General features: G+C 38.8%; 1 protein-coding gene across 6 annotated transcripts; it reads right to left on the bottom strand.

Moving 5' to 3' along the window:
• Window positions 1-2,371: 2,371 nt before the first annotated feature.
• Window positions 2,372-16,120, bottom strand: LOC122646696 (transmembrane protein 45B). 6 transcript variants are annotated; one of them, XM_043840296.1, is made up of 4 exons: window positions 15,929-16,120; window positions 14,703-15,051; window positions 9,939-10,435; window positions 2,372-2,395 (listed from the first exon to the last, which is right to left on the bottom strand). In XM_043840296.1, exons 2-3 carry the CDS (start codon window positions 15,047-15,049, stop codon window positions 9,946-9,948), a joined length of 837 nt encoding a protein of 278 aa, XP_043696231.1. In that variant the 5' UTR covers window positions 15,050-15,051; window positions 15,929-16,120; the 3' UTR covers window positions 2,372-2,395; window positions 9,939-9,945. The 6 variants fall into 6 exon arrangements, with proteins under 6 accessions (XP_043696231.1, XP_043696232.1, XP_043696226.1 ...); XM_043840297.1 differs by lacking the exon at window positions 2,372-2,395 and adding an exon at window positions 2,427-2,448; XM_043840291.1 differs by lacking the exon at window positions 2,372-2,395 and adding an exon at window positions 2,522-3,043.
• Between the last annotated feature and the right edge of the window lie 6,862 nt (window positions 16,121-22,982).

Genomic DNA, 22,982 nt, shown 5'->3' with positions numbered 1-22,982 from the left:
CGATGAGTGACTTGGAGCAACAACAAATGCAAAACATTCATCATGCATTTGCAGTAGGTAGTCTGATGTATGCTCAGGTTTGTACCAAACCTAACGTTGCCTATGCAGTGAGAGTATTGGGAAAATTCTAAGAGAACCCAAGAATGCCACATTTGATAGCAACTAAGAAGGTATTGAGATACTTGAAAGGAACCAAATATCACATGCTTATTTGTAAGCGTGTTGATAATTTGGAACTAGTCGACTACTCTGATTCAAACTATGTCGGATGTGGTGATACAAGAAGATCTACATCAGGATATATTTTTCTATTGGCTACTGGTGCAGTGTCATGGAGAAGCTTCAAGCAACCCAAGACAACTTCTTCAACTATGTAACCATAAGTACATAGCAGCATGCTATGAGGTAGTCTCTCATGCATTTTATTCAAGGCAATTCCTCACAGATATAAAAACAATACCTTTGATTTAAAGGCCTATTCGGGTATATTGTGACAATATTGTGGCAGTAAGGTTTTCCAACAATATTTGCTTGATATACCGTTGTCGACATATTGAGATCAAGTATTTCATTGTCAAGGAAGATGTTCGGGATTGACAAATAGTCATTGATCATATTGGCACTGAAGATATGATTGTGGATCCCTTCACTAAAGGTCTAGTACCTAAAGTGTTTTTAGACCATATAGGTCGTATGGGATTGCATAGATCATTAGATGCAATAGATCATATTTGAACAGTGTTAATGTAAACATTTATGTTTTCAAGATCATTATTATGACTGGTAGTTCACAGTTATGATTCCAAAATTTAATGAAACTCTCTACCATTTTCATTGATGTCATTATTATTAACTACTGTCCATTCTAAGTTAAAGTAATGACTGATGCCCATTAGTTTATAGGGCAATTTTAATTGTTGGACCCAGAATTGATCATTGGGTTAATTCATTGAGTCACATCTACCACATTAGGGTTTGATTTGAAAATGATAGTCTATCGTGATACATGGAAGGAAGTGTTTTTTGTATGGACATGCACCGCATGATTCGTGGATTGAAATTTTGTTTTTGAACATGTTGATACTCCCTAGAATGAAGTTAAGCATAACCATGGATTAGTTTTGAACTTATTAACTTGGCATGTGGCTGTTTATGCCAAGTGGGAGAATGAAAGTTGATGTGGCTAACCTGCCACGTTATCATATGGTAGGTGAGAGGTGTGTGTGCATAGACACAACTCCCACTCTCAGATAACTGCCTTGATGGGAGGTAGTTATCTAGAAGAGTGATTTAAGGGGATAGGGTCCCTAGTCTCAGTAACGAAGTCATTTTAGGTTTTCAAAACCTCTCTGACCATCTCTGAGGAATATTAGGAGATCAACCGGAGAGTAGAAGACTACTCCCAGTCTTCCCAAGTTCGTTTGCCATCTTCATCGCCGAAAAAGCTTCAAGACAGATTCGATTGGACAGTCATGGCGAAATTCCGTCCTAATGGTGGAAGTTAGTGTCATTTTCTCCACTCTTTATCGTTTAATCTTACAAGTAGATGCAGTGAGTCGATAAGTCAATTTATTCATTGCAAAACTTTGTAAAGAAAGTGCGACACCACTTCTTGAAAATTTTTGGAGTATGCTGAACTTCCCTCCAGACATTCTTGACTTCACTTGGTTTTGGAATTCTAATCTCTTTTGGTGTGAGGAGGAAAATACTATGGAGATAGATAGACATACATTCATTGAGATCCTATGGTCCATATGGCAAGACCACTGGGCCCCCATCCAAGAAAGCTTCATGGAAGTACTATTTGGTTGTATCATCAGGGAATGGGGAAATATTGTGAGGTCTAAGTCATTCAAAGAAAGGATTTGCTTTGAATGGGTAGCCATGCTTCTCCAGTAGATAGATAGAACATTGGTGATAGTAGTTTGGTGAATCCAGGCCCAGCTGGGACCGGTGGAGTTTCTGGACATTACATGGGCTTCTCAGGTTCTATTGGAACATTGGATTCCTCCACGGCAGAAATTGATCAGAGGCTATCTTTTAGCTCACAGCCATGGACACATTTAGTGGTGAAGGGAGATTTGCCGAGTTTTAGGCGTAAAGTGGCCATCTGGAAGGTAGGTTCTTCAGCGGCTTTTAGTCGTAAAGTGGCAAACATCTCTGTATAGCTTGTACATTCTTCTTGTATCCATTTTCTCTTTTTGGCAAAGAAGACCAACAATCAACAATGCCAATGCTTGAGATTTCATTGAGATGGAACCTTGGGAATGACCCATCCAACATCTCTGGCTCTAGAATTAGAGACTTGATGCTTTTGATCCAGTTCTTAAGTTGTAACTAAGCCTCTTGGAAGTCATCCATACTCAAAACTCTGATGATACTGAATTGCAATTACCTGATTTTCAGCAATAGAACAGCCAGCAAAGAACTTCCACGACGATCAGAGATCTATGGGGTGGCTGGCGTAAAAGGCAGGACAGGAAGAAAACTTAGTATATTTTCACATTATACCCATATCTACGATGTAGAAGGAACTTTTCATTTCACACTTTCTGACCACAAAAATGTATTTATAAGGGTTCAGTACAAGGTATTGTTCTGTAGCAGATGAGGGCAAATAAAAGAGGTTTTGATGCAAATTTTTCACCTGTGGTGGTTAGAACTAAAAATTAATGGCCATAACACTTAACAGAAATATACAACCAACACAGCCTGGAAATAACTCAACTTATGAAAAAAAAAATTACACAAAATTTGGTATAAAACTGGAACAAAAGATACACAGATTATTTTGGATTTCGCCTACGTTCAGACATCAAACACCAACGAATTGGGTCTCTCTAAAGCTATTATGTGATTATATGTGTCACTGATAAACAAATTGAGTGTTAGCATTTACAAGAATGGTATAGATGAAGGGATGACGTTGCCTAATGCCGCATTCTCTCTTGAAAATCAACAAAACCTGGTTCTGGCTTTCAAACTTCTAATCACCACATGACTTCAATCTGATTTGTCTGTCTATCGCATAATGCGATTAAACCTGTTACAACCAAGAAACTCCGGCATCAACAACTAGTGTCTTAAATGCTGGACAAGTAAACTTCTTGAAACTCTCAAAACTTTGTTTTGTGAAGACTTAATAGGGATGTTCAAAGCAAGAATCCATTGCACTATCCATCTACATAAAGAGTGGTTTAAGCTGGGTGTTTAATCAATAAGTCATATACAGACTTGTCCTGAACTGACATAGACAGTGTCAGCTACTAAAAGAGAAATGTTACCAAACCTCCAGGCTCCCCAAGGTTAGGTAGCTGTTTGTCAAAGCTGATCCACAAAATTTCACGAAACCTCCCTGAATGGCACTAAAAATAACTACATTTTTCCCTGGACTTCCAAAACATCTTCAACCATGCCATAGGATGAAGCAGAACAGATGATAGTAATTCAGCTAGGATTTTTTTTTCCCTCAAAAGTAAAACTGGTCTACATCTGATGCACCTAGTGGTTCTCAACCATATTGTTAAAAAAATATCATATTCAACTTCAAGACTAAAACATTGATCAATGAGGAAAGTTGATATGAACAAAAGGCTGAAAAGGACATAGGTACTGGTAGTGGGGGAAAAGGATTTTGAGGACTTAAATAACAAAAACTATGCTACTAATCTTTTGCCGACTTCTGATTCAAAATATGAGATTCAGTGCCTTCAGAGGCTGGAAATCAGACCGGAGGGATTAGAAATGTAATTGGATAGTACTTATATCAATTGATTATTCCACCATTTTATGCTGACCAATGTTTGGAAAGAGACAAAAGAAGGGGCAGCTGAGTTTTTACATCTTTCGACAATTCTTTTGGAGTAATTAATCAATCCCAATAGCTTAGATAGAGAGTTTGTGAGCATCCTTCTTCAAGATTCTTCATGCCGTATATATTAAATAGGCAAAAGGTTTTGTGCACGGCCGTGAATGGTGCATGGTCGCGCACAAAACCTTTGGATGGGGACAAAAGCCCCATCAAAAGGACAAATCATCCCCTATTTTACAAGTCATAAAAGGGAGAGAATCTCATGTGCAAGAATCCATTCCATGTTAAATAATATAAAAAATTATAAAAGAGTTCTCTTCTTTTCTTCTTTTTTTTTTTTTTTTTTTTTTTTTGAGGGGGGGAGGGAGGTTTGCTGCCAGGCTGCGTGGTAGCGCACACAGGCATTCAAGGGGAGGGGTGGGGTGGTCATTGCACTGCCCCATGTGAGATGGCACTGGGGGATGCTGCCGGGCAGCATTCTTTTTCCCTTTTTTTATATTGGGGGTGGGAAGAAAGGAGCCGCCGGGTGCCATCTTACCTTGATAAAATTATGACAATACACTAGAAAGGGGGAAGATCATGTAGTCGACTGCAAACATCATAAAGCTCCTATCAAGTATTTATGCTAAGGGTGTCAATCTGGAACCGTAACCGTATACTGAAACCGAAACCGCCCATGTAAAACCATACCAAACTGCACCGTTGCAAAAATGGTACAGTACGGTACGGTATGGTCAAACGGTATTGACCACGGTACGGTACGGTAACGGTTTTTACGGTCATACCGTCAGTATGTACCGAAATCATACTGTTTTACCGTAACCGTACCGTTTTGGGGTGTAGACATGTAAAAATGAAACCGTACCATTTTCGTACCGTATGCATACCATTTTTGTACCGTATATATACCGTTTTCATATACATACCGTTTATAAAAATCAAATTTATACTGTTTTTTGTACCGTATATATACCATTTTCATACCGTACCAAAACCGTACCGTATATATACCGTTTTCATACCGTACCATAGCGGTACGGTTGCGGTATTGAAAATAGGGTTCTTAAACGGTACAGTACGGTATCGGTATTGGGTACCTATTTTTGGTACCGTACCGTATTACCGAAACCGTACCATTTGACAAGCCTGATTTATGCTGAAAACATTAAAAGTACTACCCATAAGACAATGACTCGCCGATATGCGCTATTTCACAAAACCAAATTCTTATGTCAATACTCAATAAAGTTCAATTAACTAGATAAGAGCAGCCCAGTGCACAAAGCTCCTGCTATTGCAGGGTCTGGGAGGGACAGATGACACAGCGTTACCCCTCTCCTTCTTTCCCTTGAGAAAAACAAAAAGTTTATACTTAAATAAAAACAACTTAATGGCCAAGCTTCCCTAACTATGTAAAAGGTGGGGAACACAGATTGAATCAACAGAACCAACATGTACTTGTTTCATGTGAATGTTGAAGAAGTGAAAGCATGTAAGTTTGTTATTGATTCTGAACCAGCAAATTTAATTGAATATATCTGAACCAGAAAATAATTAGATCACCAGAGCATCCTTCGAGCTTCAAGGTAGGCAGCAATTTGAACTAAAAAACCAAATAACAGCTAGATTTGTGTTGGCCAAACAGACACGTTCAACTTCAAATTACCCTATTTCTAATAAAAGATGTTCTTCCATTTTTCATTTGGTTCATACTGATGTGTGGGGTCCTAGTCGCAAAGTTTCTATTACTAGACATCGTTGGTTTGTCACCTTTATAGACTGTTATTCTATAACTACTTGGGTTTACCTGATGGATACAAAAAATGAAGTTTTTTCCTGTTTTCAGCATCTCCATAAGATGGTTCAGACCCAATTTAATGTCACACTCAAAATTTTGAGAAGTAACAATGGGACAGAGTATATGAAAGGTTAGTTCCAAAAATACTTTGCTGCCCATGGGATCTTACATCAGACCATCTGTGTCGATACTCCAGCCCAGAATGGTATGTCTGAAAGAAAAAATAGTCATCTCTTGGAGGTGGCTCGGGCCCTTATGTTTGCTCGAAATGTTCCCTCCTTTTATTGGGGGGATGGTGTCCTCACTGCAGCCTATTTATCAAATAGGCTGCCTACTTGAGTTCTTGATTTCAAAACCCTAGCTGAGCTATTACATGGCTCTTCTTCTTTTATTGTTCCCCCTAGGGTGTTTGGCTGTGTTTGCTATGCTCGGGACACTAGATCCCTAGCTAAACTTGAACCCCGTGGTCTCCACTGCATTTTCTTAGGTTACTCTGCCACCCAAAAGGGGAACAAGTGTTATTATCCTTCTACTCAATGTACTATGGTCAGTATGAATGTTGTCTTTCATGAGAGTCTCTCCTATTATTCATCCCCACCTCTTCAGGGGAGAGTTTTAGTGAAGATGTGTTGACCATAGAACCCCCCCTTTGGTATGTGTATGATGAGTCTGTTCCTGCTCCAGCTCCTGTTCCTTCCTCTCCTTTAGGGGGAGATGTTCCTATACAGGGAGAGATTACAGATAATAATGAAATTCTTGCTCAGAGGGAGATCACTTCAGTCCAGAAAACCATTGGTGAATTCCAGCGGAGGATTGATGATTACAAGGAGCAGAACCAGACATAAGCAGCTTCAATCCACTACAACACCGGTACCCATCCAGTTGCTAATCCCGGATCTACCTCCTCACTTGGTAACACTTCTTCTCTTGACCTAGCTATTGTTGTTAGCAAAGGTGTTAGGGCTTGCACTCAACACCCTATATCTCATGTTGTTTCCTATAATTCCCTTACTCCATATTTTCATGCATTTGTTTCTTCTCTTTCCTAGTTTGTATTCCTCAAAATTGGCAGGAAGCTTTATCAGATGGAAAGTGGAAAGCAACAATGGAAAAAATGGAAGCCTTAAAGAAAAATGACACATGGGAGCTTGTTGTTCTTCCACCAAGGAAAAGCTCTGTTGGGTGTAAGTGGGTGTTTGTAGTGAAACAGAAGGTGAATTGCACTGTGGATAGATATAAGGCACGACTCGTGACAAAAGGGTTTACTCAGACCTATGGCATTGATTATCAGGAGACCTTTGCCTTTGTTGCAAAGCTGAATACTGTCCGAGTTCTATTATCTTTTGCAATTAATCTTGGATGGGATTTACAACAACTGGATGTGAAGAATGCTTTTCTTAATGGAGAACTTGATGAGGAGGTGTACACAGATATTCCACCAGGGTTCTCTTGTGACAAGACAAGGCAAAGTGTGTAGATTGAAATGTGTACTTTGTGGACTGAAGCAATCACCTCAAGCATGGTTTGACAGGTTTCACAAGGCTATGATTTATGTAGGCTATAAACAGAGTAATGCTGATCACTTTTTTTATCAAGAAGTTGTGAAAAAATCACTGTACTTATAGTCTATGTTGATGATATTGTGTAACTGGTAATGATGGCGATGAAATCAGCAGTTTGAAGAATTTTTTGGGACATGAATTTCAGATTAAAGATCTAGGAAAATTGAGGTACTTCCTTGGAATTGAAGTTGCTTGGTCCTCCAAATGCATCTTTCTCTCCCAAAGTAAATATATCCTAGACTTGTTGACAGAAATTGGCCTATTAAGATGTCACCTTTCAAATACTCCTATGGATGCTAATGTTCGTCTTAAAGAAAATGAGGGTGAACCTGTTGATAAAGGCCGGTATCAAAGGTTGGTAGGGAAGTTGATTTATCTCTCTCACACACGTCCAAACATTGTTGTAGTCGTGAGCACTGTGAGTCAGTTCATGCATGATCCCTACTCTTCCCATATGGAGGTTGTTCTTCGTATCCTTCACTACTTGAAGTCAGCTCCAAGAAACGGCATTCTCCTATCTCCTCATGACCACCTGCGGATTGAAGCCTATACTGATGCTGATTGGGCTGGTTCTCCTAACTGCAAGTCTATTTCTGAGTACAGTTCTTTTGTAGGTGATAATCTTGTCACTTAGCGTAGCAAGAAGCAAAATGTGGTAGCTTGTTCCAATGCTGAAATAGAGTTTCGTGCTATGGCACAAGATATTTGTGAGTTACTATGGCTAAAGGGTTTGTTACAAGACCTTAGTGTTCCTATTCGTCTCCCTATTATGTTGTACTATGACAACAAGGCTGCGATTAGCATAGCACATAATCCAGTACAACATGATCGTACCAAGCATGTTGAGGTGGATAGGCATTTCATCAAGGAGAAGTTGGAAGAAGGATTGATTTGTGTTCCCTTTCTGAAGTCCGCTGATTAGCTTGCAGATATTTTCACCAAGGGACTGTCTGGAAAGTTGTTTCATCCTGTTTTAGTCAAGTTGGGCATGATTGACATATTTGCTCCAACTTGACGGGGAGTGTTGAATAATGTACACCATAATCTTTTTGGGATTTTATTCTTCATGTTTTATGTACTACCAACTCTACTAGTTAGAGTCGGCTAGAGTAGGGACAATTCTGTCCTTTAGGGTGTAATTCTGATTTTATAAATATATGGCTTGCTTGGTCTAATTGATCATTCAAGCATTCATTAAAATTCTGTTTTGTTAACATATTTGCTACTTGCAGTCCAGTCAACTTACAGGACATGACCTAACCTGGCATAAGTGAACAACTAGCTAACCTTCTGTACTGGCGCCTTCCAGGTTCAAAACTATAGGTTTGCCATGTCACGAGTTCCACCGAACCTGGTCCACAATTACCCTCTAGGCTCCAGTCTATTAAACAGAAAAAGGAAATTGTATATGCATAACAAATCAGATATTATTTTAGAGAAATACAATACAAAAGTTTGGAAACTTGTAATTCATTTTCTAGATTTTTTTAAAAAAAAATGTGGTGGCATCTTGGTCAATGTTACAATTTTCAACCATCAATGACACCAACCCCATCATATGGCTGGATTCCTTTGTTCAATCAACTTTCCCCAAATATCTTCTCTTTTTTTTTTTTTCCCAATTTTTTTCTTTTCTTTTTTTTTTTGAAAAAAAAATATAGTTCCTTGTGCGGAACCCCAAAAAAAAACATTTAAATTTCCTGGAATTATTTGACTCCATTGAAACAAAAAGTACCTAACTGAAAAGGCAACACCACCTCAAATCTAATTATCAGGGTACGGCTAATGCTAAGGACAAAGGCCTCTTTCAAGCATATGGGTGCAATGAAACGGCCACATTTTCTTTCTGGTGCTACAACTTCTTTTTTTTTTTTTTTTTTTTTATTATTTTTTTTGGGGGGGTGGGGGTGTTAACAAGAGCATGCCTATGCGGATCACTATAGGTACCATTCAGTGGCATGCAGCTGTAGTGACTCAAACCTGAGTCTATTCCATGAAGAGGCAAGGCTGGTGCCAACTTGTATAAGAGACAATTGGAAGTGAAACATGGTTGATTCCAAGATTTGCACCTTTAAGGATGTATAATCTCTGCTTTCTCTCATGTTCTCTCTTTCTTTCCCCTTCAGCGATAACAGGAGAGAAGGACACTTAATAACCATTCTCATTGACCTAACTTTTGCATCCACTATTTTAGAAAGGTTTGCAAAAAAAGATGGGAGGAAAAAAGTTATATATTATACAGAGGGGTCATTGTGGTTTTTATGGAGTTCTACTAGCATGATCATGGCAGGATGGAAATTCAATCCTTCATGTGTCTAAAAGCAATACATGGCAGACAATATATAAAAAAATAACCAGTTTGCAGCTTTTTCTATTGTTTTTTTGTCACGCCCAGGATCTCAAAGGAGACCTGCCATCTTGCATTACATGCTCCTAGGTGCATAACATTTATTTCAGTATTTCGTACATAAAAAACCTTTACTTACAAAATGAGAACCATATACAGCATCCACACATTGAACGATCCAACCAAAGAAATCTCCCTTGTTAGAGACGTAAAAGAACATGGCACACTAAAAAGTCTACAATTCATCACACAAGCTGGAGGATAAAAATTTAAGCTCATTGATAAACTTGGTAAATTTTTTAGACGTTGGCCACTCTAATGGTGAGTGGCATATGTCATTAAAATATGCAACTGGATCAATTTAAATTTAGTCTAGTAGACATTTCAAACATATGTGCAGGGAACAGAAAAGATGAATACCTTGTTTTCAATCTCTGTCCAACCCATCTTCACCTGTATGCAAGCTATTACGTTCGGAATGGCCATATCTGGACGCAGCAAAACTGTATGATCCAACAACAGCAACAAGGACACCGAAAGCTAAGCTGAAGAGCTGGAAATTGGCAAGCAACTCCCCTCGGACCTCACTATCCGTTGATCGACACATGATCTGGTCAACTTTCAAGAAACAACCATCTGGCATCATTGGCCCATAAAGAGTGAAGGCCGTCTGATAAAACCAGAGGCCTTGTAGGGTGATAGCAATGCCATTAGACAAGTCTACTGGGAAGCTATTGGGAATAAGAGCTCCAGCCACAGTTGAGATAATGCAAACGGCAATGAGGAGAACAAGGAGGAGGTGATAATATCCCTCAAGACCTTGATGCGTTGTTGAATGGAAGTAAAACAACAGATACTCTGCACAGAATGCCATGGAAGCAATCAAGCATAGAGCTCCTTCTGTTAAGGGGAAAAACCTGAGAGCAGAAGAGATGAAATGGCTAATTAAAAACCATTGAACTGCTATATTTCCATTGGGGATTTGATTAAAAGCCTCCATCACATGCACCAAACAAGCAAGAACACAGTTAAGATGCCAACTGACTAAAAAATGTATACCGATGATGTGTCTGATGCATGAGCGTTGGATCAGAGATTTGATCACACCAGAATGCTTTCCAAGTCATTTCCATCCAAATTGAAAGTCACATTAAGTCTTTGCCAAATTTTAATTGCTTTCCCAACCCCCTTTCTCATTCCCTGGTACTAAGATTGCTTCTAGTGTCAAACACTAAAGCTATAATTTTTAATCTGACTGATCCATTCAACAAAGCAATAAATTAGACCTTTCACTAAACAAAGCCAGTTAAGGTACTTCCAGAAGGAGATGATTATAAGTGCTGGCTAATGTGCATGAGCAAGGGACAATATTCATGAGAGGCATTAAACCTCAGTTCAAAACTAAGTACCGTCCTTCGAAATTGCAATTGTACTTCAAATTGCAAGATCCAATCAGAATCAAAGAGAAAAAGAAAATATAAATCTTAACTGTTCTATTTCTTATCTTAGTCTCCTAATTCCCTATATCCTGTATATTCCCCTCCAATTTGTTTTCCTCTCCAATGTGTCCATTTATCAAGCTTTTCTTTCCCTTTTGTGCTTTATATTTGTAGATACATTTCCAGCCACACTCAAAATCTGGGACAAAAGCTCAGAGTCTCAGAATCCTGAGGATCCCAATAAAATTAAAACCTAGGTGGTAGCTCTTCACAAAATCCACTAATGACAATTACTCACCCTGTTTTCTGCTCACAGAGGAGGGATTGACTCGAGTATGATATTGCACAGCCACATCATCCAGCAAACCTCCCCCCCCCCCTTAATGTACTGAGACCAGCCCCAAGTTCCAAGTCATGATTTGGATATATGCCAAACTGTTTCCTTTTAAACATTTTCTGAAAAAGCAGTTTTTTGGTACGACAATGGTAATTGCCATTATATCAGTGAGGCAAGGATAATTTCTCACCCTCCACCCTATAAACTCTGTATGGATCTCCATATTAGACATCTATCCGAGTCATGAGTCAAGTTTATCTTACAGATAGGTTGCCCCCTGACCTACTCTGCAGTCAAGTTTTAAACAAAATGGAGTTCCGTATACATCATATCATATCATATCATATCATATTATAATATAAAAATACAAACTGCCTTTTGATTGTTTAGAATACTTTTTCACTTGATAGAAATACCCGTCATAATAAAATCTATCATTCCGATGACCCTCTTAAGTATTTTCCTAATTCTTTTCTAAAAATTTAGATATCATAATATTATTTATAAGTAAGAACTGCCTTTTGATTGTCTGGTATATCGTTATAATAAAATCTAGCATTCCAATGTCCCTCAGTATTTCCCTATTTTTTCTAAATTTAAATAGAAAACAAAAACCGCTACACATCCCTACGCACTCACGTCACCCCCCCCCCTTCTCCCTCCCTTTTCTTTATTTGTCCTTATTGGCCTATTTTTCCGAAATTTAAAAGGAAAGAAAACCCTTGCACGTCCATTCTCACGCATGCCCCTCATGGTATTTCCCATTTTCAAAAAATGTTAGATAGGAAAAAAAACCCTACTCTATCCCTCATCAATCCTATGTTCCTTCTCCCCCATCTGACTTTTCTTGGACTCTCTATACCAAGTCTCAACAACGTCTAAATGTCTAATCTCTCTCTCTGGATGTCCAATCTCTGAGAAGAAGACCTTTTGGATTGTAATTTAAATAGTGAATGAATTCATAAACAGCTATGATCAAAGAAGAAGACCTTCTGATTTTGAGCAGAAAAAGTATCTAGCAGGGTAACTTCACTTATCCAACACTTGTGCATAAATACCCCTAGAAGATGTGATAACTGCCCCATTTTAAATAATTTACCACACTAATTTTCAACAGTAAAAGATATGGTCAATGGTGTTTGCCACTTTAAGGGTTGAATTGTTCATTTTCACAGTTGAAGGACACCTTAGAGGTTGAGCATGTCCAATTTAATGGTCCCTCAGAACCATGTGATGCAAAAGTACCAGAAACAGGGTTGAATCCATGTCAGATATATACCCGAAATTGATTGGGAAACCATGCACTTGGATCCACGTCCAATGCAAATCCCTAATAGTGTTTGGATTTGACTTGAATTAGAAAAACAAATACACTAAAGCAACTGAACAACAACAACAACTCAGCCTTATCCCAACTAAATAGGACCGGCTAAATGGATCCTTGCCCTCCAATCAGCTCTATTGGAAGTCATACTTGATACAAGGCCTAAGCTATGCATGTCTTTCCTCACCACTTCTCCTAGGATCATTTTAGGTCTGCCCTTGGCTTTTTTAGTTCCTTCAAGCTGAATCAAATCATTCCTCCATACTTAAGCATCCAAAGGCCTCCGTTGAACATATGGCTGTGCCACCGACTTTCTCATAGCTTATCATGTATCAAAGGTACTCCTAAATCAGCTCTAATTCCTTAATTTATCCTTCCTAATTTTGCCACACATCCATCTCAACATCCTCATCTCCGCTACATTGAGTTTATCTACATGAATCTTTTTAACTACCCAACATTCCGCACCATACATTATAGCCGGTCGTATGACTGTCCTATAAAATTTCCCTTTAAGTTTTTCAAGAATATGTCGATCACACAATACTCCGGATGCACCTCTCCATTTCATCTATCCTATTTCAATTCTCTATGAAACATCATCCTCTATATCACCTTCTTTATTTATGATTGAACCTAAATACCTAAAATAATCACTTTGTGGAACATTTTGATTCCAAGATTGATCTCCATAACTCTAACTTGGCATTAATCTCTGCTTTTGTTTCATCCACCAAAACAATATCATAAGCAAAAAAACATACACCAAGGAGCCTCATCTTGAATGTCTCTAGTTAAATCATCCATGAAAAGAGCAAACAAATAAGGGCTTAAAGCTGATCCTTGATGTAACTCTATTGTAATTGGGAATTCATTACCTTCACCCCCCCCCCCCCCCAAAGTTCTTAAACTACTCATCACACCATCATACATATCTTTAGTTATATTCACATATTTACTTGAAACACTTGCCTTCTCTACTACTTGCCAGATTACTAGGACTCTCCCCAGATCCCGCAATGGTGGGAACCTTGTGCACTGGGTATGCCCCCTTACTTCTCTTCTCTAGTACTTGCCAAATTAATTCTCTAGGGATTCCGTCATAAGCTTTTTCTACGTTAATAAAAGACCATATGGAGATCCTTCTTGCAATCTCTAAATTGTTCCATGAGCCTCCTAAGTAAGTAAATAGCTTCTGTCCTGGATCTTCCTGGCATAAAACCAAATCGGTTTCCCGTAATAGTAGTTTCTTGTCTCATACAAAAAATGCAATGGGAAACAATAGGAGCCTAAAAACATAGTGAAAACTATGAACTGAAGTCATGGATGTTCTCGATTTTAAAGTTTTTGTATCACAAATTTAAACTACTCAATCACTCCCCCTCTCGCACACTTTTACTCATCATAATTATGAAACGAATATTTTGTTTAACATAGACCAATTCTAAACCATTCAAATCCGAGTAAAGTAATGCAGTATAAGGTGAGCCATATGATTGCAGTGTACCCTAAAATTTAACATGTGACCTTCTAGAGCGTACTCTTGTTCATTCAATGGTTTGGTTTGGAATGGCCGAGTCAAACCTTAACATTAGCAAAATGGCCTGACAAGGGGGGGGGGGGGGGGGGGAAGGGACAGGTCATGAAATTTACAAAGGTTCCTAACCCTTTTGTTCATGCTGTAACATGCACTGTCCAAGGCTCCAAGCAGTACCTTGTGCTCTTACACCCTTGTACTTTGATGATGCCAAAAGTAACAGAATATGCTTATATGAAAACAAATAACAGAATATGCTAGGTTCCACTTGGAATAGCACCAAAACCAGCCTGTATCATAGTTTTTGGACGGTTAGGATGAAATCAACTTTCATCCTTTTTGAAATGGACACAATAGTGGTGAGTGGTGACTGACGTGTTGTCATGTTGAACAGTAACAGATGAAAGAAAAAATGTGATCACCGTCACCATCATTGGCATTTCCGGAAAGCAACCAATATAACGGTCCTGATTACTTTTAAACCATCATCCATGGAAATTGACTGAACATAGCAACAAAGAAGTAGAGGAAAAAGAGGATCTCTCACCTGGTCTTTTCGGAGAGCAGAGAAACAACCCCAAAGATGAAGAACATGAAAAGCATTCCTCCATGCTCGAAATTATTCATATGTGAAGGATTTAAGACGCCATTAACGAAGAAATTGAGGTGGGTCGAGTACAGAAGCTCAATAGACATGTCGATGAAAGCTCCAATGGTGATCACATAAAGTTCCAGGTACTTGAGCTTCCCATTCAATCCTGGAACAGGATTCCAAACCCTAACCCTAAACGATTTCGGATTCTCCACATGCCTCACAACTGCGCTCCATATGTGCCAAACACCAACGAATAAGAACAGAGTCCCTGGAAGAATATGGCCCTTAAAGGAACCCATCCCTGCAACCAAACCAACAGAATTCAAAATCTCCAAATCCAAATTAACCCAGAAACCTGAAAATCTAATTGAAGACTCAAATCAACCAGCTTCAGTGCAATTTCATGTTTTGGGTAAAACCGGAAATCAAAGAAAAATAAAAAACCTTAATACATCAAAATCTCCCACCTAATCAGGACTATGAGTTTCTGCTATTGAAGCTTCAAAGTTCCTTAACTTTGATGGGAACCCGGAATTTATTTTTCGAAGTTGGAACAAATCTTCCCTGCTTCAGCAAGAATAATCTTATATCTGCTTGAATTTTAAGCTAAAAAACAATGAAACTTTCTCTCTCTGTCGACAAGAAAGTCAAAATCACAAACGTTGACCTGAAAATCTGGGATTCTGTGGTTCAATATCTGATAAGGAGAAGATTTCTGGAACAAAGAAAGATTATTGGTAGAACTTCAAACAGAGAGTCATGAAAAAACCTATACAAATAAAGATGTAATGGGTTAAGAGAGCTGAACCACCCTTTTTTTTAAAGTTCTACAGATTTATTAATCAGAAAAATAGAGAATATGGGCTTTCAAGTTTCAACCAGAATCTCAATGGCAAAAACAAAACAAAAGAACAAAACCCAGGCAGTCGGTCGTGAAAGGGCCATGTGGAAAGGAACTTTAATGGTGAAAACAGAGCCGTAACTGCTTTTATTAATGGGTTTTAATGGGTAGCAGGAGTTTATAAGATCTCCAGATATGAGAGATGGAGAGGGGCTCTGCCGCTCTAAAGCTTGAAAAAGATTTTAATGGTGAATGGAAAATTGAAAGCAAATAAAAACATTTTAATGGTGGAAAATTCAAAGAAAGAAAACAAATTTCATTCTGAAACTGTTAATACTGTTATCTGGATTTACCTTGAAGAAGAGAGAGGCAATGATTGAACCAAAAAGTTCTCACCCCACGAAATCAAAATATACAAAGCTAAGGGGCTAAACAAAAAAGCGAATGGTAAAGACCAGAAACTAGAAAGGGAGCAATCACGATTCGCGAGGAGAAAAGCGTTGAGGTTCCCTCCACTTGAACACTTCAATATTCTAAAATGAAAAAGAGGAAATAAGATCACAAAATCATTTTCTCTCTCTCTCTCTCTTGTCTCTACTGCATATTGGGTTTTGTTGAAACTGCTTTACAATACAAGGCTGGCTCATGTTCTCGTACGACCTCAACCGCACAAATGGAATCCAAGAGAGTGAGTGGTTTTCATCTGTGGAGCTCAGGCAGGACGAGAATGGTTTTCATATGGAAAATCTATTCACCCCTTTACAATACGTCAGACTACAATCATATATGGGGAGAAGAAGTGCCCAGTATCCAATATGGGGGTGGGGTGGTCATTTTGCCACCCATGTGTTTGGGTGTAGGGGCCGCGATCATGCATCTTTCTTTTTCTCATTTAATAATTTAAAAAAGGGAGAGAGATTGCTACTTGGGCCTCTAGAGCCTCCTTGTGCGTTTTGGCCAATGGAAATGCTCACACAAGTATTGTCTTGATCCGGATTTTTACCATTCCATGGGATGAATATTTTCATGTATTCATGTGTTTAGGCATAGGAACCACACGACAAGACCAGGTCATGTCCTTATACAAGTACCATCCAAGGCCCTCCAGGGCCACTCAAATGGAATCCACTCCTCCTGTGGGTCCCATAGTAGATTCCATGTAACTGGCCTACAGGGCCTTGGACATGATCCATGCTCCTACACGAACGTTCTTTTCCCTTTTTAAATGAAGAGAGTGTATGAATGACACCACTATAGGGATCTTTATTTATTTTTATTTGTTTAGAATAGATGTGTTTAGAACTTGAAATAATCTTTTTTTTATAACAAAAAAATAAAAATAATATATATATATATATATTCTTTTTTTAAATTGTCCTTTGTGATAAGGATAAAAAAGATTTTTGAAAATAACTTCAGAGTCATGTATCATTATTTCATTATAAAAAAATGTCATTGTTTACTAAAAAAAATAAAAAATAAAAAAATGATATTGTCATACATATTTTTTGAGTACACATAAGAAATGACATTATTACCTTCATTGGAACAAACATTGTGTGTCTTATCAAAAGGCAAAAAAAAAAGAAGAGTAAATTACAATTTATTTGACACCTTAAAGAATGTCAATAAAAAAAATCCCTTATTATTATTATTAGTTTTTTGTTCTTGATCAGATATTATCGGGGTCCATAGGCCACCAAGGGTGATAGCCCAAGAGGGTGGCAAAGGTGACATCCCATCTCCAAGAGAAGAGAGAGGCCAGGGGAAGGAGTGGGGCTGTGGGGGTGGATTAGGGTTGGGGGGGGGGAGGATAAGGGTGTCTAACATCGTATGGGGGGGAACGATTGAAACAACGGCCTCTTTGGATTTAGGCACCTACTGTGCTGGCAGCCACCACCATGCCAAAAGTCCTTCCTTTCTCTTAAATAAATGTGTGCGGTTTTAAAACACACATATAGAGGTGTCATTCAACAATCCCTTTTATATTTAAGACTAGAGATCTAAAAGAGATGTTCTATGGTTGTTGGTGCAATAAGAAGCAAAATAATATTGAATGTCTCCTCTCTCCTTTGTCCTCATTTGGTCTTTTTGAAATAGTCTGGTTTACTTTATCAAAAAAAAAAAAAAAAGTCTGGTTTAGATTTATGATCATACACCCAATGTCTCCTTAGCTAAGCCCAGGCCTAGGCCGATCCTGACTTAGGGCCTGGAAAATCCAATCCTGACCCGCCCTCAAGGTCGAGCTAGGCTGACCTTGATTGGCCTTGATCAAAGAGTAAGGGAAGGGAGAGATGCATGGACTAGACTGAGTTGGGTTGGGTCGAGGAGAAAAGTATCAATTTACATAAAATAACACTATAATAAAATATATTATCACTTATTATCTTCATATATAATATATTATATAATAAAATATGTGTGACATTTAAATCATAATATATATAATATATCAATATATATTTTATAGTATAATTTAAAATAGGGTCAGGCTAGGCTGGGTTGGGCTAGGCTGGGCAGGCTCAGCCCGAGGCTTGAACCCTGGCCCGACCTGATCCTAACTCAAGGTCAGTAATTTCCAGCACTGAACCACCCTCAGGGCCATGTATCTCATCCCAAGCCTGTTTGGGCTCAGGGCGGGCCAAGGCAAGTTCGGGCTGATAGGGCCAAACTTGCACCCCTAGTTTTGGTTACATCAATCTAAAATATTTCAAGAAAAAAGAAATCCATTTGGCAGCACAATTTTTTAGAATAGTATCTCTATATTTCTTTGGGAGGGGGTAGGGGCAAGGGCTAAGGTGGAGGTGGGGGCTAGGATGGGGGCGAGACCGGGAAGATGTTGGTGGCAACGTGTTGGTGGAGGTGACAAAAGTGGCGAAAGAGGTGGCGATAGTTGTGGTGGCGGTGGCGGTGGCGTTGACTGTGGAGGTGATGGTGGGGGCATAGGACGGTATTTTATTTTTGAGTAAATTACTCTGACCTCCCTTGACATTTCGGACAATTACTCAAACCTCCACTATTTTTCAAACTTGGTTTCACTTAACCCCAGTCCATTAACAATGTTAGTAAAATACCTGTTGTGACCAAAATGCCCTTACTTATAAAGGACCAACATCAATGCACCCTTTTCCTTTCTTCTTCCTCTTGCAAATTAACCCACTTGCCCCCACCCCTTTGCAACCCCATCCACATAGGCCGCAACCCCAACTCTCTTATTTTTCTTCTTTCTTTTTCCAGCAACCTCACCCGCCCTCACCCCTCCATGTAATGTAAATTGACACAGGTCTACACACCAACGTAATGGAAGTAAAAGCAGAAGAGCCCCAAGACCGGAGCTTCCACTCCTTAGAACACTTGGATGCACCCTTATTGATTCCCAAATGGGTTCTGAAGCAATCTTCGCACTTAAACCGAACTGATCACTTGTTCAGTCATCACACAGGTGTTACCAACCATTTGATTGATTCCTCTTCCAAACAAACGGTGGAACCTTTGTTCTATTCCATGCTGTTTTGCCTGGGTTTGGACTTTGGAACTCTATCAGAGCCAATCGATTCTTATTCTTCTTTTAAAGGAGTTCAGCTCTTAAAGACCGAGTGCCACTTCACCACTCTTAGCTGATCTCTCTAAGTAAATAATCTGTAGCCTTTATTAGTAATTGAGTAATTCATTCACACTTTACAGGTCTCAATGAGACAAATTTTATACATAAAATATATAACGTGCTTGAGAGGGAACCCTAGGTCATACGGTTACAATAAGAAGAGATGGATTGGGACTCTATATTTTATGTGAGTTGTATGTGATTGGGATTAATCATGAGATGGCATCTACACGTGAACGTGAGTGGAAGTTGAGTTTCAATGGGAAACTCAACCATAACCGTGTGAACTAATAATGTATATCAATACACCCCCTCAAGATGGAGGGTCAGCTTGGTGGATCTTTAGCTTGTCATGAAGAAATTGAAAGCGAATGGTGGAGAGTCCCTTGGTAAGTGCATCGGCGATCTGATCTGCCGTGGAAATAAACTGAACAGAGAGTTGGCGATTAGCAACCCGTTCTCGGACGAAATGAAAATCAATCTCAATGTGCTTGGTGCGGGCATGGAAAATAAGATTGGCGGACAAATAGGTGTCACCGATGTTGTCACACCACAGCACCGGGGGACCCTGGAGAGGGAACCCGATTTCCTTGAAGAGAGCTTCTAACCAAATCAACTCAGTGGACGCATCAGCAAGGGCTTTATACTCCGATTCAGTGGCGCTACGAGCCACAATCCTCTGTTTGCGAGAGTGCCAAGATATCAAGTTAGGACCCAGCAAAATTGCATAAGCACTTGTGGAGGGGCGATCAATCCCACTGCCGGCCCAGTCCGCATCAGAGAAAGCTTGAAGAGAATGAGCAGAAGAGCGTTGAAGCAGCAGGCCATGGGTCATGGTACCCTGTAAGTAGCAAAGAATGTGTTTGATCATTGCCTAGTGAGACTCAGTAGGAGCATGCATGAACTGGCAGTATTTCATTCACACTTTACAGGTCGCAATGAGACAAATATTTATACATAAAATATAAAACGTGCTTGAGAGAGAACCCTAGGTAATACGGTTACAATAACAAAAGATGGATTGGGACTCTATAGTTTATGTGAGTGGAATTAATCATGAGATGGCATCTAAACGTGAACGTGAGTGGAAGTTGACTGTCAATGGGAAACTCAACCATAACCGTGTGAACTAATAATGTATATCAATAGCCTTTGGTGCAAGTCAGCAGCAATAAACAAGGCAGAAACAACCTGCGGTGAGGGCAACCTACACGGAAAACCCAGATATGAGTGATTTATAATAACAGGGAGAACCAAGGGTCAGAAGGACCTTACCAATGAGGGTAAACCCTAGAATAGGGCAGAATCGATTCTGCCATAAAAGTACCAAAAACATAGTTCGTGATCTTGGTATCGATTGGATCGGATCAGCCGATACAAATTGGGATCGCCCAAACTCAGGCAAATATAACAATTTTGCCCCTATTTTTTTTTAAATCTGATTTTTTACCTTTTAACCCTTGTCCGTACAGTTGGATTGGATCGGATTGGTATCAGGATCAGTCTTGGCCGATACCGATCCAATCCGGTCAAAATCGACTGATCTGATTCGAGATTACGAACTATGATTGGGATTGAGTTAGCTATTCATTAAGGGCAATAGGATAATTTTTTAAAGGAAAAATAGATACTATGGTTAGGTTTCCTTCGTTTTTCAAATCTAACGGTTAACTAACCTTAAAATACTAACACACTGGGACTAAATGAAACCAAATTTGAAAAATAAGGGAGGTTTGAATAATTGTAAAAAACGTAAGAGAGATTCGTTGAATTATCAAAAAAGTCAAGGGAAGTAAGAGTAATTTACTCTTTATTTTTAACATAAAATTACTATTTTACCCATATAAGTAATTGTGTACTCATTAAAGAGCAATAATGAACCCAATTTTAATTTTAAAATTAAAACAATTACTCAACTATTTTAGAATTTTCATTCCATTTTGATTTATAAATGATGTACACAAACCATACCAAATAATTTCGAAAATAAAAATCAATCTATGAATTTGAAAAAGAAATCATATCAAATCAGGCATAAGAGAGAGAGAAGAAATTAAAATCAAATTTTATTTCTATCCATGACATTGACAAGGGATGTTGAGGGATGTTGAATGAGTCAAGTTTTGGCTTGGTCTTTTGTGGGAAAGCCAGCTTGACTTTTCAGGTCTTAAAGCAGAATTTTCGTCTTTATTGAAAAATGTACGAAGAGCAAACGAAGACCGAGGGGGATGGAATTTTTATCGTATGCAGTAACTATTCGGTGCAGTACTGCATGTCCATTATGTGGGGTTCATTGTATTACATGATTTTTACTGTGTGATACAAGAGAGGATAATGATTCGAAGGGATTGTGATTGGAATTTTTATCTGCTGCTGTGTACTATAGCACTGCTGTACCATCATGCGGTGGAACAACAATCATATATGTACAGAAGATTTTACTATGCATACATGGCCGTTACTGCACCGCATAATAGCTGTTGCAATGCACAACAGCGGATAAAAGTCCGATTGTGATTGTAGAACAAAATTGAAAGTGGAAGCGGCGGAGTTTTCCACTCGTCGTGGTGAAATTGCTTTCGTCACGTGGGGGGTTTGGATCTAACCGATATAAATCTTAGTGGTCACAATTGTGATTTAACTTCACCAGGCGACCATACCTTGTGGTGTGAAGCTGTCGCTACGGCAGCCACCTCAGTTTTTTTTTTCGTCACCTAATCTTTCCAGAAACATTGTTTAGAACATTTAATGTTTAATATTAATAATAGGGAGAAACAACGCTGTCTAGGCGTATGTGATACGCTGTCTTACATGAGACATAAGATCATGCAAAATAACCGTCGTACCTCCATGAAAAGGTCGAAATTACTAGCCAGGCGCACGGCACATACCCAGATAATGTTTTCTTTCCCTTCAATATATGGGTAAATTATATTGCGACCTTGAGTTTTGCCTTAAAAACAATGTAAGTCCCTATCTTTTGAAAATACATCTGATATTTTTAAATGGACGGTGTTGTAAATGACAATTTTACCTTTCAATTAAAACCACCCTATTCTTTAGTTTCTTCTCCTCCTTCGCCCGAGTCGGGGAAGAAATCCATTGCTGCTACGACTTCTTCTCCACACCTAGACTCCTTATTCTTCTTATTCTTCTACTTTATTTTATTTTATTATTCTTTTATCGTTAACTGCAATAGTGGCTAAGAACCTCATACATGAAACTAGGGGTGCAAGTTTGGCCCTATTGGTCCGAACCCGCCCTAAGCCCGAACAGGGTCTGGCTTGAGATATTTGGCTCCGAGGATGAGTTAGGGTTGGAAATTTTTGGCCCTGAGTCAGGGCCAGGTTGGGCTGGCCCAACCCTATTTTAAGTTATACTATAAAATATATATTGATATAATATATATATATATATATAGGATAAATTACACATCACCCCCCTGATTTTCAAATGAAACTCAAACGTTATTCCACATTTTATTATATAATATATTATAGCTAAAGATAACAAACAATATAAAACATTTTATTATAGTGTTATTTTACGTAAAATTGATAATTTTTTCCTCAACCCATTTCAGAGTAATTTACTTTTTATTTTTAACATAAAATTACTATTTTACCCATTTCAACCAATTAGGGTCAGCCTGGCCCAACCTTGAGGGCGGATCAGGGTTGGATTTTTCAGGCCCTGAGTCAAGGTTGGGTCAAGCCTAGGCCCAGCTAAGGGGAGTTAGGGTTGGACTAGGGTTCTATAAAGCCCGGCCCAACCCGACCTATTGCAG

The sequence above is a fragment of the Telopea speciosissima genome, chromosome 11, assembly GCF_018873765.1.
Source record: "Telopea speciosissima isolate NSW1024214 ecotype Mountain lineage chromosome 11, Tspe_v1, whole genome shotgun sequence".
NCBI classification, from domain to species: Eukaryota; Viridiplantae; Streptophyta; class Magnoliopsida; order Proteales; family Proteaceae; genus Telopea; species Telopea speciosissima.
Note: the sequence above shows the minus strand (reverse complement) of the source record. Positions and strands in the feature narration are given on the sequence as shown.